Raw genomic sequence first — 18,352 nt, 5'->3', positions numbered from 1 at the left:
GGCTGAGCCCTGCATGGTGCACCTGAGAGGAGGTTTAGTGACAGCACTGCAAGGCCAGTCTGAGGGGGGATCAGTGATGTAAGGGGGAGTGAATAAGGTAAGGAAAGGGATCACCGATATAAAGGTTCCCCCTCAGTAACTCCCCTCCCCTTACCTTAGTGCATTAAGTCTGCAGAAGATGGTTTGTTGTCACCAGCGCCCCCCCCCCCCCCCAACATCATAGTTCCCGTTGGAACTCTGTGGACCCTGATGTAAAGGGAAACTCTAATGTAAAGGGGAATGCTGTGCACTCTGATATAAGGTGATCTCTGATCACCAAAGTTCCCCTTTACATCAAAGGTTCCCTTGGACTGTAAGGAGGAATCCTGCAGACTCTGATGTAAGGGGGGACTCTATGCTGGGTGGGTTATATTACCCTGACCTGCATGTAAATGGAGAAATATTGTTTTTGACTTTTGCTGCTAGTTGCAGCTGCACACAATTTATCCATATTTGTGTGAGTGTAATGTATGTGTGTAGATATATATATATCTACACACACATTTATACACATACCGACCCTGTGTTTAATGATCTTTGATTAAAGAAGAATTTGGTAGAGAAAAATGTAGAAATTGTAAATTCATAGTTCAAAGGATTTAAGACTCTAATGCCCTGTACACACGGTCGGACATTCTGGCGACAAAATCCATCTGATTTTTTCAGACGGATTTTGGCCAAAAACTATTTATTTTTCCCATTATGGGCGTGCGTGGGGCCTCATGTCCAAGTTTTGCCTAAAGCCTCACAGCATAGAGCCGCCTCTGACCGGAAGTGAAACGTCACCTGCTTCCTTCCCGATGCTTCCCAGGACACTGACCAGGGGACATTCTTTCCCACTTCCACACACGGTAGGGAAACTAGGCGGCCGCAAGGCCCCTGCAAGTACGAGGCCTAAGGCGACCTCCTAATTTGCCTAATTAGAGAGCCGCCTCTCTGCTTCCGGTCGAGACCAAAAGTCCATAATTAGATCGATGCTGACTACTGTAGAATTTTATGTGAGCTACTAGTTTTGAATACATTTTTTTTAATCAAAATATTACACTATGGAGATGTGTTTTTTATGGGACTTGATATTTATATTGCACCAGCACTTTACAGTGAAGGTTATATTTGAAGTTTGATTGTTATATTTGAAGTGTTTTTATGATTTGAGTTGGCACTGCATATACACTTATTTCATATAATTTTTTGTGGGGACACTTTTATTTATGTTAGCTGCCACTCGGGATATACTTAATTGATTGGTTTGCGCATCAGGCTACTCTTTATTCAAGTATACCTTTTGCAGTTCCCTTGGTATAAATGGGGCAATGAGGCTGACCGACTGGTCAGGAAGGCCTTTGTGTCATCATGAGGACTACGGTACGTTTCTGTACGAAATGGCTCATCCTTACCATCACTGGGTTGCTAAGGTTGAAAACCACCTTCAACCTTTCTACTAAATGGCCATCTGGGTTTTTGCTGAGACTCCAGTTGTAGCACTTGAGACTGCTGAGCCTGTATCAACAAAGCCAAAGTCTCCTCATGGGGCCAATTGCCTTCCACAAAAGCCTGTTCCTGATGGACCTGAACTTCCTCTTGCCAGCGGAGGTATACAGTTGTGCCTGAATAGCCTCCTCCTGGACCACAATGGCCTAAACTGTTCTGTCCCCACTTCCTGGAAATTACCTTTTATAAAGAAATCGCAATTGAGGTTTCTTACCCAGCTAGCAGGTACAGGATGTACCTTTATATACCACTTAACTTTGATATTTACCAAGCCAATGCTTTTTAGAAATAAAAATATTAGAGAGAAGCCTCTTATATATATATATATATATAACATAACAGCAGCCCGCCTATTTAGCACCTTACATCCCCATCCTAATATTGTACAACCAATACAGTCCAGATCATTTTCCATCTACAGAAAACCTACATAGATCACATGGCCGCATCAATGAGGATGGAGGAGGACTGGAGTCACGTGACTGAGAAGATACTAAACTTCACCCTGGAGATCATCTACCTGCTGACCGGAGAGGTGAGGAGAATTCTGGGAGGTCACATGACATCATTCTTATCTCTGTTATTAAAATACAGACCTGACCGGAGAGGTGAGGAGGATTCTGTTAAGTTGACATTATGTTACTGTTTTTATTGCATACAGAGATTTCCTCTTCTGAAGTCAGGTGATCATATGACCATCACAGTGCCTCCATGTGACTCCCTAAAACCTGAGAGACACAGCATGGAGAAGATTCTAGAAGTCACCAAGAAGATGATGGAGCTGCTGACAGGAGAGGTGAGCGGTGCTGGGAATTCTGGGACATTATCCAGTAACAGACAAGGGATGTGTCTGTATGGTGACTGTATCATTGTGTGTGTCAGGTTCCTATAAGGTGTCAGGATGTCACTGTCTATTTCTCCATACAGGAGTGGGAGTATTTAGAAGGACACAAGGATCTCTACAAGGACGTCATGATGGACAATCAGCCGCCCCTCACATCACCGGGTAAGAGGAGACTTTATTGTAAAGGAGAGAGCAGTACGGAGGCTCCACCTAGATCCCCCATCATCTGATAAACACATAGAAACAATGTATTCAGTCAGTGTGTGTGTTTCCTACAGATGGATCCAGTAATGGGAACCCACCAGAGAGATGTCCCCGTCCTCTGTATTCCCGGGATTCCACACAGGAAGGTCACACCATCCCCCACCATCATCAGGTAGATGAGGGACAATCACTGATAGTATCAATAGCATCTCTACATTATCTGCAGCGTGTTACAGTTTATATCATTTTCATTATATGTTCAGAGTGGAGACCTGAGAGATTTTAAAGTTGAGATAAAAGAGGAGGAGGATGATGAGGATGGGGTTATGGAGGAGTCAGAGTCTCTAATAGTACACAAAGATCTGTACCAGGACACCATGGTGGAGTCATCCAGCTACAGAAACCCACCAGAGAGATGTCCCAGTCCTCTGTATTCCCGGGATTCCACACAGGAAGATCACACCATCCCTCACCATCATCAGGTAGGTGGAGTTGAGGGTCTGGAACATAAAGTGATTGAACACTCTGACATGTGGAGATGATGTGTGGACTCTACAAGATGATATTTTCTATGTGATCTCACATCATGAATACTTCTATTTTACAGATGTTATTTTCTACCATTCTTTTGGTTTAGGGTGAAGATCTGATGAAAGTTGAGGGAGAAATAGAAGAGATGTATCTGAGGGATGATCAGCAATATACGGAGGAGGCTGGGATGATGAGGACATTCAAAGAGGAGGACATTCCTACAGAGATCAGCACAGGTGGGCCATAATATATTCTTCTCTTATCTCTGCTCTGTTACTGCACACTGATTGGTCCAGAGTAGGGAGGCAGATGAGTGATATCAGCCAATATTAAAGTGTTAGCAAAATCAGTCTGTATATGCAGCATAGCATGCTTGTTATACTCACTGTGGAACTTAAAGCGGTAGTAAACCCGCAATTTTTATTTTATTTTTTTTAAACCTGCAAAGCAAAATGCATAATGAGCTAGTATGCACCGCATACTAGCTCATTATGAAATACTTACCTTAGAACGAGGCCCCCGACATCTGGCCCGATCCACGCCAAGGGAGCTGACATGCTCCCTCTGCGTTTCTTCCGGGTATCGCGGCTCCGGCGCTGTGAGTGGCCGGAGCCGCGATATCGTCACTCCCACGCATGCGCGCGGGAGATTTCATTCCGGCCGGCGGCCACTGCCGGATTTTCAGGCCGAGAATCCCCTTATGCGCATGCGCCGCTGCAGTCAGCGGCGCATACCGAGGGGAATATCTCCTAAACCGTACAGGTTTAGGAGATATTTTTTTTACCTACAGGTAAGCCTTGTTATAGGCTTTCCTGTAGGTAAAAGTTAAAAATTTGGGTATACAACCACTTTAAGGGGTTAATCCTCTGAATTGTGTAAAAAGGCAATTTTATCCTGTATGCACAGATCCTTCCCTCCTGTATTCCCTTCCTGGGAAAGGCCAGCTAACACGGCCAACCTGCACATGCTTAGTTGTGTGTTTTATGCTGGAGAGAACATTTACTTGTTGTCAGAGTTAGCCAGGTCATTCGATATTGACATCACACATGGGCGGCACAGTGGTGTAGTGGTTAGCACTCTCACCTAGCAGTAAAAAGGGTCGCTGGTTCGAATCCCAACCACGACATACTTGCCTGGAGTTTGCATGTTCTCCTTGTGCCTGCGTGGGTTTCCTCCGGGTACTCCAGTTTCCTGCCACACGCCAAAGACATGCAGGTAGGTTAATTGGCTTCTGTCCAAAATTGGCAATAGTATATGAATGAGGACCTTGGATTGTGGGCTCCTTGAGGGTAGGGACCGATGTGAGTGTGCAATGTACAGGGATAGGGACAATTGTAGAAACTCACTCAGGTTGAACTGGATGGACTGGTGTCTTTATTCAACCTTACTAACTATGTAATATGTGGGCGTGTATAAATGCTGTAGTGAAAATCTCCTCCTACCTGGACTCTCAGCACCGGAGAAACTGTGCAGTTCATCATGTAACCTTGGTATAAAGATCATCCAAAAAGTTACAGTATATAGTGGCAATATTTTAATTTAAAAAGAAGATTTATAAGATGTGGACACTGTGGGGGGAGACGGATGAACTATTTTCATATTACTGGGTTTAGTAACACTTTAAGTGGATAATAATCACTGATACCTGTGCTGCACATTATTTCTTCTTTTTGTCTCAAAAAACATCTTTTCTCTGTGCTGCAGAGACAATTTATGTATATATTTATATATTATATATATTTATATACATTCTGAGTTCATCCGGCAGTATTAAGCACAGTAGCACAGATACAGATTTGCCTTTTCATAGGTTGGTCCATCTTGTTTTTTATCCAACCTATACCTACATGTTAAAATAAAACTATATTTATTATTAATAAATATTTTTAAATAGTTAGATTGGACCAAGTTGTACCTTTGTATATTATACCATGCCTGGAAATATTCTTTAACAGTCTTCCTGGGATGAAATTTAGTTGGGCCATTGAGCCATTATTGCTTAGCCCTTATGCCCCGTACACACGAGAGGGATTAAGTCTGACAGACCTCCAAAGGAGTTCCGCCGGAGTTCCGACGGAGTTCTGGCAGACTTTTCGACCGAACGGACTTGGCCACACACCATCACACCAAACTCCGACGGAGTTGAACGTGATGACGTACGACGGGATTCGACGTAGGAAGTTCATAGACAGTAGCCAATAGCTGCCCTAGCGTCGGTTTTAGTCCGTCGGAGTAGCACACACACGAGCGAACTTTTCGAAGGGGACCGGGTCCGGCGGAGTTCCGTCGGGAAAATTTAAAGCATGCTTCATTTCTAAAGTCCGTCAGACTTTAGCGAAGCTAAAGTCCGTTGCAGCCCACACACGATCGGATAGTCCGCCGGACTCAGTCCGTCGGAGTTTGGATGTCGAAAAGTCCGCTCGTGTGTACGGGGCTTTAGGGTTTCGTATACATTTTAAGGGTAGCCCCAAAAATAAACTGTTGTGGGATCCTCCCATTTTCTACTAAACCATCAGTTATGGTTGGAATCCAAAGGGGAACCCTATGGGGAAAAACAAACAAACATGGGGTCTCCAAAAAATCATTATCAGACCCTTATTTGAGTATGCAGTCTGGCTAGCCCTGAAATCAAGAGTGAGCATACACCCCCTTCCTGTACATACAAAGCTACATGCCCTCAACTTGAGGGGTGTACCTTGCCAGGGGGAGCCCTCTGCCAATGCACCGTGTAAAATTCCCAGCTCAACTCACCAGCCAGCCTGCTGGGTGTCCAGTGTGCCCCTGTGCCTTTAGGGAGGGGTGAGCTCCCTCCAGGCTCATCTGCCCTCTTTCTATCCATTAGAATGCATATGCTTCTACTATAGAGGCTCTTATAAATTTTCAGAGTTCGGACTGGAGATAACACTGGGGTGCTGTGGATTGGCTCTGCAGCTTACGCATCTATTTGCAAATGTGTCCAAACTAAACTCCAGTTTTTATTGCAAATTATTAGACAGAAGAATTCAGTTGATGGCAGGCTGGCTGGTGAGTTGAGCTAGGAGTTTTCTTTGTTTTGTTAGACATGAGTTGCCCTTCCATGTGCTCCTTGCTTCGAATGCCAGCTTTAGGTGTGGGGCAGTGGGCAGTTGTTTTTACTTTAAAGGTGGCTTGCAGATTCTGATACGCTCCTCATCCACAGACCCCCAACAACTATGAGGCCAAGGTTGTGGGGAAGAGTCCTCTGTCTCCATCAACATGGAGACAAGGTGCTTTTCCAGTGTTCCCCCAATGTTCAGGGTATGTGGTCTGGTATGATTCAGAAGGTGGTCCAACTTTCCTGCATACTTAAATAAGGGTCTGTTGTAGGTGTTAGGAAGGACCTCATCATTTTTGTGGTTTTTTTTTTGCATGGGATTCCCTCTTAAAATCTTAAATCCATACCAAACCTTTAGATTTCGGTATGGACTTTCGGGGACCCCAACAATGTTATCTTGTTTTTTTTTTGTTTTGTTTTTTTTTTGTTTTTTTTACGCTATCCCTGCCACTTTGATTACATTCGCCTGTCAGTGGGCAATCCCCGGTTGATCTCTGAATGGGCCAGGATACATCACTAATTGTTGGGATACTGGCAGCCAAACAACCAGATGTAGTGGGAATTGTTAGTAATACCTCTGCTAAATGCTTCACTTCGTGCTTCAGCCAGAGGTTTGGCTCAGCTGAACACCTATTTAGTTAGGCCGTTTGCCTATCACGTACCTGGTGACGACTGGAACATTGTAGGGGCCTCTCTTATACTTTCTTTCCAACACTCCTGAAGGTGGAGACAGAATGTGTAGGCATGCAGTGGCTGGTGGTGTTCACTGTTTACGTGGGTAGAGCTGGAAGTCCTCAGGACAGGATGCAGAAGCAGCTTGGCACCAGAGCAGGAGTTGGTAGTGGGAGCTGGGAAGCAGGCAGAAGACAACAACGGTCAGATAGCGAGAGGCCAAATCAGCAGAAAGAGCAAGCCCAGGAAGCAAAGGCAAGATCAGTAACAGCCGGGCAAAGCAGTACAGAATCGGCAGAAAGAGCAAGCCCAGGAAGCAAAGTCAAGATCAGTAACAGCCGGGCAAAGCAAAAACAGAATCAGCAGAAAGATCAAGCCCAGGAAGCAAAGGCAAGATCAGTAACAGCCGGGCAAAGCAGTACAGAATCAACAGAAAGAGCAAGCCCAGGAAGCAAAGTCAAGATCAGTAACAGCCGGGCAAAGCAAAAACAGAATCAGCAGAAAGAGGAAGCCCAGGAAGCAAAGCCAAGATCAGTAACAGACGGGCAAAGAAGAGTCCAGTAATCAGGCCAAGGCCAAGAGAAACCAGATGAGCAGGTTCTGGGGAAGCAGGTTCTGAGGCAAAGTCCAGAGATAAGCCGGGTCATAAAAGGGTAGGCAAATACAGGGGATCAGGTCTCAGGAACAAGCTGAAGACCATTCAGCAACTTCTCAAAGAGACAGATCAGATTAGGCTGCTGGGGGCCAAGTGTGCATGCTAATTGCTATGGGCGCATCTGAACATCTGATATTGCCCTTTTGCTTAGATATATGAGCGAGTGTGCAATGCGTACGCACATGAGCATTAGTCCGCACTGGCTTTCTGATCCCTGGAATCTGGTTGAGTTTACCTTGCCCAGCGTCCGAAAAAACAACCTCTGGGTGCTCATCCCTTTTTATGTATATTCTGGGGTTCATCTAGCAGTATTAGGTTGTGTTTTTTTCCTAGTTACAGTAACACAGATTGGCCCCTCTTCTTCGGGCAGACTTGTAGCTTAAGGAGTGACATAAAAATCTGAAACACATTTGTTGGATTCAACATTTTGTTTTTTCATATCAGACATTTCTGAATATCTATTTTCTGGTTATCAATAAATCATCTGGTCACTGCTGAAGGTCATCCTAAGAACCAATAGAGAGGCATACACAGTAGTTCATTTTTAAAACAGAAGGTTGTAAATAAGAAGTAATCACCTGGGAGAAGATTCACACATATTCCCTGGGGTGGGTTGTGGAGATAAGAAAGCAAACCCTGGACCTCCTCTTGGGATGAAGATGAGAATTCCTTATCACCAGAAGCCAAGGTCTATGGTCACTTTTTCTATGCTAAAGGGTCTACAAGTCTGAACTTAAACATCTTAAATATCAGAGATCACTTATCCAGTACCTAGGTTTGTGGTTGTGTGAAGAGCATGAACCTCCAAGTCCTCATTGGTTCCTGCTCTTCTGACAAGGCTGTGTAAATGTAGAAGTGATCTGGGAGGAACAAATGTCCTTTACTCAAGAGGGGAAGTCACAGCTGGTTGGAACATCCACAGAGAACATCTGCTCACTAAAACATACTTGATCCAGATGGAATCTTGATATAACCCTCTCATATATAGTAGAACCTTGGTTAACGAGTAACGCTGTTAACGAGCGTTTTGAAAGAGGAGCAACTTTTTTTTTTAAATCCTGACTCAGTTTGCGAGTGTTGTCTCGCAAAACGAGCAGAATTCAAGCTAATGTGGTGTGCAGTACCGCATTTGGCCAGAGGTGCAGGGGCGCCAGTTACACTTGGAGCGGTTCGGAGCCGTTCGTACATACTCCGTTCCTGAGGGTTTCCGAGTTCAGCCGAGCTGTCCCCGAGTATTTCCAACGCTCTCTGGTGCCCCCCACCTCTGGCCACATGCGGTATTGCATGCAATAGAAGTCAATGCGGAACAAATTATCTTCATTTCCATTGACTTCTATGGGGAAACTCGCTTTGATTTGCGAGTACTTTGGATTACAAGCATTCTCCTAGAACAGATTATGCTCGTAATCCAAGGTTCCACTGTATAATGATCATGTTTCTTTATTTTCCAGGACACACCATCAAGGAACCCTCAAAGGATCATCTCACTTTACCTCCAGGTTGTAAAATGAAAGAGGAGGACATCACAAGAGATTGTCTAGAAGAAAAGACATTGCGCTCAGCTGTAAATGGAGGACTTCACAGTGTATATAGACCATCGAATCCCTCTGACTCTGAGCAACCTTTGAGGGATGGTGTCAGAATTCAGGGGGGGGAGAAATTTTTCTGTCCTGAATGTGGGGAATGTTTTAGCTCTGAATTAAGCCTTACTGCACATCAGAGATCTCACATGGGTGAGAAGGTTCATTCCTGTTCTGAGTGCGGGAAATGTTTCCTTCTTAAATCGGAACTCATCATACATTTCAGAGCTCACATGGGCAAGAGGCCAAATTCTTGCTTTGAGTGTGGGAAATGTTTTACCCAGAAATCAATTCTTGTTAAACATCAAAGATCTCACACAGGGGAGAAGCCGTATCCTTGCCCTGAATGTGGGCAATGTTTTATACAGATATCAAATCTATTTAGACATCAGCGATCTCACACAGGGGAAAAGCCGGATTCCTTCCCTGAGTGCACAAAATTTATTTTACAGAATAAAAGCCTTGTTAGACACCAGGAATTGCATACAGCGGAGAAGTCACATTCTTGCCCTGAGTGCGGGAAATGTTTTACATGGATGTCAAACCTTGTTAGACATCAGAGATGTCACACAAGGGAGAAGCCGTATTCTTGCCCTGAGTGTGGGAATTGCTATTCACAGAAAATACACCTTGTTCTACATGTGAGATCTCACACAGGAGAGAAGCCATATTCTTGCCCTGAGTGCGAGAAATGTTATGCTCGGAAACAACACCTTGTTAGACATCTGAGATCTCACACTGGGGAGAGGCCGTACTCTTGCCCTGAGTGTGGGAAATGTTTTTTACGGAAAACTCATCTTGTTAGACATCAAAGATCTCACAGAGTTGTGCAGGGATGAGTTGAACATTTCTGTTTTCAGCTCCTGGGAGGTTCACTGAACTGCTCTTAAGTTCAGAATGTCAATCGGAAACCCATTGAAGTCAATGGGAGCAGAATCTTTCAAATCAGTTCAGGCCATTTTTAAGGCTAATATGTGGACTGGCTCCACTTTCACTGGCTTTAAGCCTACGGGGTTCTTTGGCTACGCCAGGCAGTGGGAGCAGTCACTTGCCCTGCACAAGGGTACCTTCTCTGTGTGCATGCACTCACCAATGACCGGGACTGGGTGGAGGCCGTATTCAGATAAAATCAACCTTAAGGCAGCCGCTGACTAAGCCCTTGTACACACGGGTTGGCAATTCCGACGGATAATGTCCGATCAGACCACGTTGTTGGATAATCCGACCGTGTGTGGGCTCCATCTGACTTTTTCCGTCGGAATGTCTGACCAACAAAGTTTAAGAGCTGGATATAAAATTTTCCGACAACATGATCCGATCGGACGAAGCCCGATCGTTTGTAGAGAACTCCGATCGGACAAAGTGCCACGCATGCTCAGATCAAATTACGAGACCAAAGCTATTGGCTATTAGCCTGAACGTAGTCCCGTCGTAATGAACGAACGTCATCACGTTCCGAATGATCGGATTTAACCGGCGGATTAAGCTGTGTCACCCCTTGTATAAAACTACAGACCAGGGAACGCAAAGCTAGTGGTCATTGGAACAATACTGATAAGGCCGAGACCTGGCCTTTGATGGTACTCAAGGCCAGCTTTATCGCTAATCCTATATGACATACTTTCTAGGATGCCAACCCTTGGATTCACACCAGGAAACATATATATTATACTGTATTTATCGGCATATAACACGCACCCCAATTTAAGAGGCATTTGGGGGAAAACAAAACTTTTTTTAAAAATAAATCAAATAAAGTGCCACGCATGCTCAGATCAAAGTACGAGAGCACAGCTATTGACTACTAGGCTGAATGTAGTCCCGTCGCAACGAATGAACGTCATCACGTTCCAAACGATCAGATTTTCCGATAACTTTGTCCGACAGTGTGTATGCAACACCAGTTTCGGGCAAAATCCGTCAGAAAAAATCCGACGGATTTTGTGGTTGGAATTTCCGACCGTGTGTACAAGGGCTTAGAGATGAGCCATTCACAGTGTGCAGAAATAAACTGTACTGAGTTCCTCTGCGACGTGCTGCATCCCATGTCACTACACATTTTACTGTAACTGTTGCATTTAGGAGTAACACTGCTGAGCCCATGTCCTCTCCACCCATGCAGTGTACCCTGGTCATAAGCCCCCCATGGCCGCTTCCGGCATCTGGTGAACTGTACATAGAGAGACAGGGAGGAAGTGATGTTGTTCCTCCATGACTGTGGATCAGAAACCAGAAGCGACAAGGATTTTGTGACTTCTGGTTTTTATTTTGATGTTTACAAGCCATTACCAGATTGTACAAGCATATGATCAAACCAATCACGGTTTTATCAGATGCTTTGGAAGCCAGAGGAGACATCTGATGTCTAATAGACCCCAGATCTTTTCATAATGAGGACCTGTCATGCTTATTGCTATCACAAGGGATGTTGTTTATCCCTTGTGATATCAATAAAGTTGCTAACAAAAAAAACAATTACAAGGACAATGTAAACAATTTTTTTTTTAAATATATATTTTTTTAAAGCGTCCTCATTCCCCCCATGCTCACACACAAGTGCGAACACATACGTGAACCCTGCATGCAGATTTAAATGGTGATTGCTCCAGATCTCCTGTGTAACTCTAAACTGCTATCCTGTAAAGGCTCTTAGATGCCTTTGGTGCTCTTCCATGAGTGTACACAATTGTAAAGCATAGCATGTTTGGTATCGATTTATTGGAAGTAACATCTTTTATATTTGACCCAAAAATATGGTATTATATTGTGATTGTGTGCACTAAAGTGTAAGTGTATTTTGTAAAAAATTGTATTGCTTTGAAAAACAGCTGCGCAAATACTGTGTGACATAAAAAATTGCAACACCCACTGTTTTATTCTCTAGGGCCTCTGCTTAAAAAAAAAATATATCATGTTTGGTTAATTTCCCAGCAAACAAAATGAAGATTTTTACACGTATGAGCGAAATGTCAGAATTACCCTGGGGACAAGTGGTTAAAGATATAGAGGTTGTAATCAAATGCTCAATTGCAGTGTTTGCTGATACCAAATTATGCCAAGAAATTACTTTAGCACAGCAATGGAGTCCCGGAGCAAAGTAATAAAATGCATGGGCGCAGGGACGGCATGACAGAAGTGGACAGCAAGGACAGGCAATGGGTAATGTAATGTAGGGCCCCTTTAATAAAAGGGGGGTGGTCTAGAGACGGGAGGATCCTGGGGGAAGTTAGTGTTCAGGAGGAACAGGAAGTGATGTCAGTCGAAAGCGGAGAGGGTGAAGATTCCCACCCACCCTCCCAACGTTTGGTCGGTAGTACAGTTGTGCTGTCTGGACAACCCGGCAGTGGTGGGTTTTGGAGAAAGAGAAAAAGCCTGGTATACAAGGTGGTTGGGACCCATCTGTGGTATGGGGTTCCCGGGTACCTTCCGGTTAACGTGGGTTTAACCAGGAAGGGGTTAAAAATGATAGGTCACTGCAATGTTGAGTACCGTCTCTGAGTTGGTGGCTTGCAACTGGTGGCCTAATGCCGTGTACACACAGCCGGACTTTTCGACACCAAAGGTCCGACGGAACGAATCCATCGGACAATTCAACCATGTGTGGGCTTCATCGGACCTTTGACAAAAAATCAGACAGACTTTAGATTTAGAACGTGTTTCAAATCTTTCCAACGGACTCGAGTCCGGTCGAAAAATCAGTTCGTCTGTATGCTAGTCCGACAGATGAAAACCAACACTAGGGCAGCTATTGGTTACTGGCTATGAACTTCCTTATTCTAGTTCGGTCGTATGTCATCACGTTCAAATCCGTCGGACTTTGGTGTGATTGTGTGTGGCCGTTTGTTTGGAAAGTCCGTCGGAAATCCACTGAAAAGTCCATCAGGAAGACCGTCGGACCTAGTCTGCTGGAAAGTCCGGTCGTGTGCACACGGCAGAAGTTTTAAAAGAAGTTGGTCGCAGTGACCAAGTTGGTGTCATTGCCCTCAATGACCACCAAGGTATATAGAAGTTTTAGTTGATGGTTATTTTAAATGTTATCTATTTAAGTTACGGTAATTGTTTAAATAAAAGGCCATAAGCCCATTTTACTCCAAAACCTTGTCACGTCATTTATTGGGTAAATTGGCGGTTTGGAGGTTATGGGATAAGAGGTTTGGTAGAAAAACTGGAGTTATATGTCCTTCGTATGTCATGTAATATCATTGCAGGAAGATCTTGAAAAAAGTAGGGGGTTGGACAGCTACATGATAGATGAGGTTTAAAAATGAAAAATGTAAAGTTATTCACTTGGGATGCACATTAGGAGGGGCTCCCCTGGGGGGAATCTGTGATGGGAAAGGATCTGGGGGTGCTTGTAGGTCATAGACTTATCTGTGTTAATGAAATTAAGAACAGGTGCACTAGATGGGCAACAATGAGACAACCTCCATAACAGGAATGGTTTTACAGGTGGAGGCCACAGATATTTTTTCCCTACTCATCTTTTCTGACCTGGACCCTATAGAGCTTGCACAGGTAGTCCAACTCCTCCAGGATGGAACATCAATACATGCCATTGCCAGAAGGTTTGCTGTCTCCCAGCACAGGTTCAAGGGCATGGAGGAGATTCCAGGAGACAGGCAGTTACTCTAAGCCCTTGTACACACAGTTGGAGATTCCGACAGCCAAATCCGTCGGATTTTGTCCGTCGGATTTTGTCCGAAACTGTTGTATACACGGGGAATGTCCGATCGTACGATGGGACTATGTTCATGCTAGTAGCCAATAGTTTTGATGTAGGAATTTGATCTGAGCATGCGTGGCACTTTGACCGATTGGAATTCTCTACACATGATCGGAGTATGTCCAATCGGAGCATTTTGTCAGAAAATATTTCCAGCAAGTTGGAAAATTTGGTCCGACAGATATTCTGACGGAAACAGTCCGATGTAGACCACACACAGTCGGAATATCAGACAAAAAGCTCTGATCAGACACATTCCGTCGGAATCTCCGATCGTGTGTACAAGGGCTAAGAGAGCTGAACAGGACCATAGAAGGTTCTTTACCCATCAACAGGACCGGTATCTGCTCCTTTGTGCAAGGAGGAACGGGATGAGCACTGCCAGAGCCGCCCTACAAAATGATCTCCAGCAGGCCACTGGTGTGAATGTCTCTGACCAAACAATCAGAGACAGACTTCATGATGGTTGCCCGAGGGCCCGACGTCCTCTAGTGGGCCCTGTGCTCACTGCCTGGCACTGTTGAGCTCAATTGTCATTTGCCATTGAACACCAGAATTGCCAGGTCCGTTCGTGAGGCCTTATCGGTCTGTTCCTGATTCTGGACCGGTGTAGCCCCGTGAGGGGTCCCGGTCATAGGAGCGTGCATCGCTCCGCAACATGCTGCGGTTGGCTAACCCCAATGGACCTGCCTGGTCTGGGGTAGGGATCCGTCTGTTCCTGAGTCTCGGAACCGGCTGGTCCGAGGCGCAGGAACTGAGGGAGGATTCAAGGCGTCCGGGTATGCTCTCGGCTTGGAGGGGCACTGCAGCTCGTGTAAGTGACCGGAGGAGGACTCTTCGGAGGAGAGCCAACAAGCTGGCATCCTGAGAAGTGCCTGGTTGCTGAGTTGTGAAGGACACTGATGAATTCACGCTTTTTCCAGTACCGCCAAGGAGACAGAGACCGTTCTAGGTACTGAGGAAAAGGGTTCCTGTTCACTTCTGTTACCAGTTACTCAAGGTCAAAGATTTCACAAGTTCTGGATCAAAGTGCTGACTGCCATAATCTCTGGCTAGAGATTTGTTCAGCCTTGAAGTGCCCAGCTGCGAGTGGCTACTCTCTGGGTGGTATTAGAGACTTTCTGATATTAGCAGTTCAAGGTGCCTGAGTTTCTTCACACTTGACCTCTGTTCCCATACGAGACTGTGTTGTTGGATGTTACCCCTGCAAACCTTTTCTAAAGGACTTTTATGGTGTCAGTGTCCAAAGTTGTTGGGTACTAACCCTGGGAACCCCTAAACGTGGAAGAACCAGCCAAGCAGAGGTAACCGGTAAGCCCAAATTTAAGGCCGCCCTACCAAGGGTTATGGCCGCTACACTGTATTTGACTATATAAGCTGAGTTCACTGGTAAAAATAAGTGTGAAATGCCGGACTCCAGTGGGTGTAAAAAAAAAAATGTCCGCTTGGCGACTTTTGACTGTAGGCTTACTGCGGACGAGTGCGGAGTGTACCAAGATGGCTGCAACGCTACAAAAATCTGACGGGTCGCCGAATCTGATGGAACACAGGTGTAACGACATATTCAGCGACCCATCGCACTTTGCTACAGAAGGGACGTTCCGTCACTGCCATCTTGCTACACCCCACACTCATCCACAGTAAGGATACACTAAGACGGGGGAAAGTGGACATGTTGTTAAACCCAAAGGCGTTTTGCATTTTACAAGTATTTAGAACAGTAAAGTGAGTTTATATCGTGATATACAGGACTTAGAACTTCGTGTGACTGGTTAGATGTTGAATTTTAAAAGCAACAAACTTCTGTGAGATTGGTAAACCTGTGAGATGAGCAGGGATGCCGCTGCTTTTAAAATTCAAGATCTAAGTAGTCAGACGGAGTTCTAAGTCCTGTATTTCACTACATAAACTCACTGAACTGTTATAAATACATGTAAAATGCAAAACTCCGGTGGGTGTAACAAGATGTCTGCTTTCTCCCTTCTTAGTGTATCCTTACTATGGACGAGTGTGGGGTGTAGAAATATGGCGGCAACAGAACGTCACTTCCGTAGCAAACTGAGATGGGTCGCCGAATATGTCGTTACATCGGCAGTGTCTGTGGAAAACTGACAGGAAGTGATGTCAGGTATAAATAGGAAGTTCCAGGTGAGAGATGAGTCGGAAGGAAGAAGAGAGAAGACATTGGTAGAAGTGGTAGTAGAGGAGGTAATAAGATCTTTTCTTGATCATACATCACGGGACAAATGAGCTTCATTACATAGTGGGTTATATAGACACCTCTGGTGATTGGACACTGGTTGACCCCAATTAAAGAGAATTCCTCCCCTATATAACCCCTCCCATATGGGAGGCACCTCAGTTTTTTCGCCAGTGTCATATTCTGTGTTTCATGATTGATACGATTTTGGATTCTGTCCAACAAGCATCACGTTTGTCTCTCATGTTGGTACACATGCGAAGGGCCCTATGGCTAAAGAATTGGGCAGCTGAGCTATCATGCAAGAAGCATTTGATTGGGTTCCCGTTTAAAGGGGAACGTTTGTTTGGAGAAGAATTAGACAAATTCGTCCAAAGAATTTCAGGAGGTAAATCTACTCTCCTTCCAGCCAAAAGGAGCAAGTGTCCTTCATTTAGGCGTGCTCTCTCTCCCGGAGCATCAAGCTCTAAGCAGTGGCAACGGCCTTCTCAACCCTCCTCTACAGGAAAGGCTCAAGGCCGAGCCCAGGGTCAGAAAAAGACTTGGGGGCAAAAACCTGCCAAGCAGAGCCCAAAAGCTTCCTTGTGAAGGGGCCCCCCGCTCGACCGATTGGGGGGAAGGCTCCTGCAGTTTTACAGGAGCCTGGCGGGAAGAGATCCGGGACAAGTGGGTGATCTCTTCGGTATCTCTGGGCTACAGGCTAGAGTTTCAGGAGATTCTACCTTCTCGTTTCCTAAGGTCAAGGATCCCCAGGGATCCAGTAAAGCAAAAACCGCTATTTCTGGCCTTAGATCACTTACTATCCCAGGGGGTGATAGTAGAAGTGGACCCAAAGGAATAGGGTTCAGGGTTTTACTCGAATCTCTTCACCGTTCCGAAGCCAAATGGAAGTGTCAGACCTATCCTAGATCTGAAGGATCTGAACCGTTTTTTACGCATCCGGTTCTTCCGAATGCAGTCAATCCGCACTGTGGTCTCCTCCCTGCAAGGGGGAGAATTTATGGCATCAATAGATATCAAAGATGCATATCTCCATGTGGCAATTTTCCCACACACCAAAGGTATCTAAGGTTCGCGGTAGAGCGGCGCCATTTTCAATTTGTGGCCTTGCCGTTCGGGCTTGCTTCGGCCCCTCGAGTCTTCACAAAGATTCTGGACCCTCTCTTGGCAAACCTAAGAGCTCAGGGTATAGCCGTCATGGCTTATCTAGACGATTTGCTTCTCATGGAGAAAACATTAGCGTTCCTGAACCACAGCGTTATCAGAACGCTAGAACACCTGGAACGCCTAGGTTGGATTTTAAACCTAGAAAAGTCGTCCCTACAGCCTGCCACCAGGTTGGAATACCTGGGTATGATCATCGACACCGCTCAGGGCAAGGTGTTTCTTCCAAGGCCAAAAGCCTTGGCCATTGGGGATCTGGTGCGCCTAATTCTGGGCATGAGATCATCCCCCATTCGATTGTGCATGAGGCTGTTAGGAAAAATGGTCGCCTCCTTCGAGGCCGTCCCATTTGCCCAGTTCCACTCAAGGCCTCTGCAAAGATGCATCCTTGCGGCTTGGAACAGGAAGCCCCAATCCTTGGATCTTTCTATGCGTCTATCCCCAGGGACACGCAAGAGTCTCGTCTGGTGGTTACAAACCAAGAATTTGCTGAAGGGCAAAACTTTTCTTCCTCTTCCATGGAAGATTATCACGACAGATGCCAGCCTGACAGGCTGGGGAGCAGTGTTGGAGGAGACGTGCTCGCAGGGGAAATGGTCTGCGATCGAGAGGCTATTGCCCATAAATATCTTAGAGATCCGGGCAGTTTATATGGCTCTCATAAAGTGGTCTTACAGACTACGAGGTCTCCCTGTTCGGGCTCAGTCCGACAATGCCACAGCAGTGGCCTATATCAATCACCAGGGCGGTACCAGGAGTCTGGTTGCGCAACAAGAGTTGAATCGCATACTTGTCTGGGCAGAAAAGCATGTTCCGTGTCTTTCTGCAGTCTTCATTCCAGGAGTGGAAAATTGGCAGGTGGACTTTCTGAGCCGCCAGCAGTTGTGCCCAGGAGAATGGGCTCTGCACCCCGACATGTTTCAGAACATATGTCACAGGTGGGGTACTCCAGACGTAGATCTGTTTGCATCCAGGTTCAACAGGAAACTGGACAAACTGGACAATTTTGTGTCAAGGACAAGAGATGCACTTGCTCGGGTCTGATTTGCTTCTGTCTCGGTTCCTGGGAGTCAAGAGGGAGACAAAATCGGTCCTTTTAGTGGCCCCGGCGACCGTGGTACGCAGAGATCATGAAGTTGGCAGTGGGCAGGCCATGGATTCTCCCTCTCCGGCCAG

At 45.5% G+C, this 18,352-nt stretch overlaps 1 protein-coding gene across 1 annotated transcript in view; it reads left to right on the top strand.

The window, feature by feature from the left end:
* The window catches only part of LOC143989515 (uncharacterized), a 61,582-nt gene extending 49,627 nt beyond the window's left edge, over positions 1 to 11,955 (top strand). Inside the window, exons 8-10 of the mRNA XM_077489652.1 lie at positions 2,663 to 2,750; positions 3,216 to 3,345; positions 8,961 to 11,955. Coding sequence (XP_077345778.1) covers positions 2,663 to 2,750; positions 3,216 to 3,345; positions 8,961 to 9,928 — 1,186 coding nt within the window. The 3' untranslated portion in view covers positions 9,929 to 11,955. The remainder of the gene's footprint in view (positions 1 to 2,662; positions 2,751 to 3,215; positions 3,346 to 8,960) is intronic.
* The last annotated feature ends 6,397 nt before the right edge of the window (positions 11,956 to 18,352 follow it).

Source organism: Lithobates pipiens, unplaced genomic scaffold, assembly GCF_037356315.1.
Source record: "Lithobates pipiens isolate NorthernLeopardFrog02 unplaced genomic scaffold, aLitPip1_a1.2 Scaffold_18, whole genome shotgun sequence".
Classification (NCBI taxonomy): domain Eukaryota; kingdom Metazoa; phylum Chordata; class Amphibia; order Anura; family Ranidae; genus Lithobates; species Lithobates pipiens.
The sequence above is the reverse complement of the archived record's forward strand: the minus strand, read 5'-3'. Positions and strand labels throughout refer to the sequence as shown.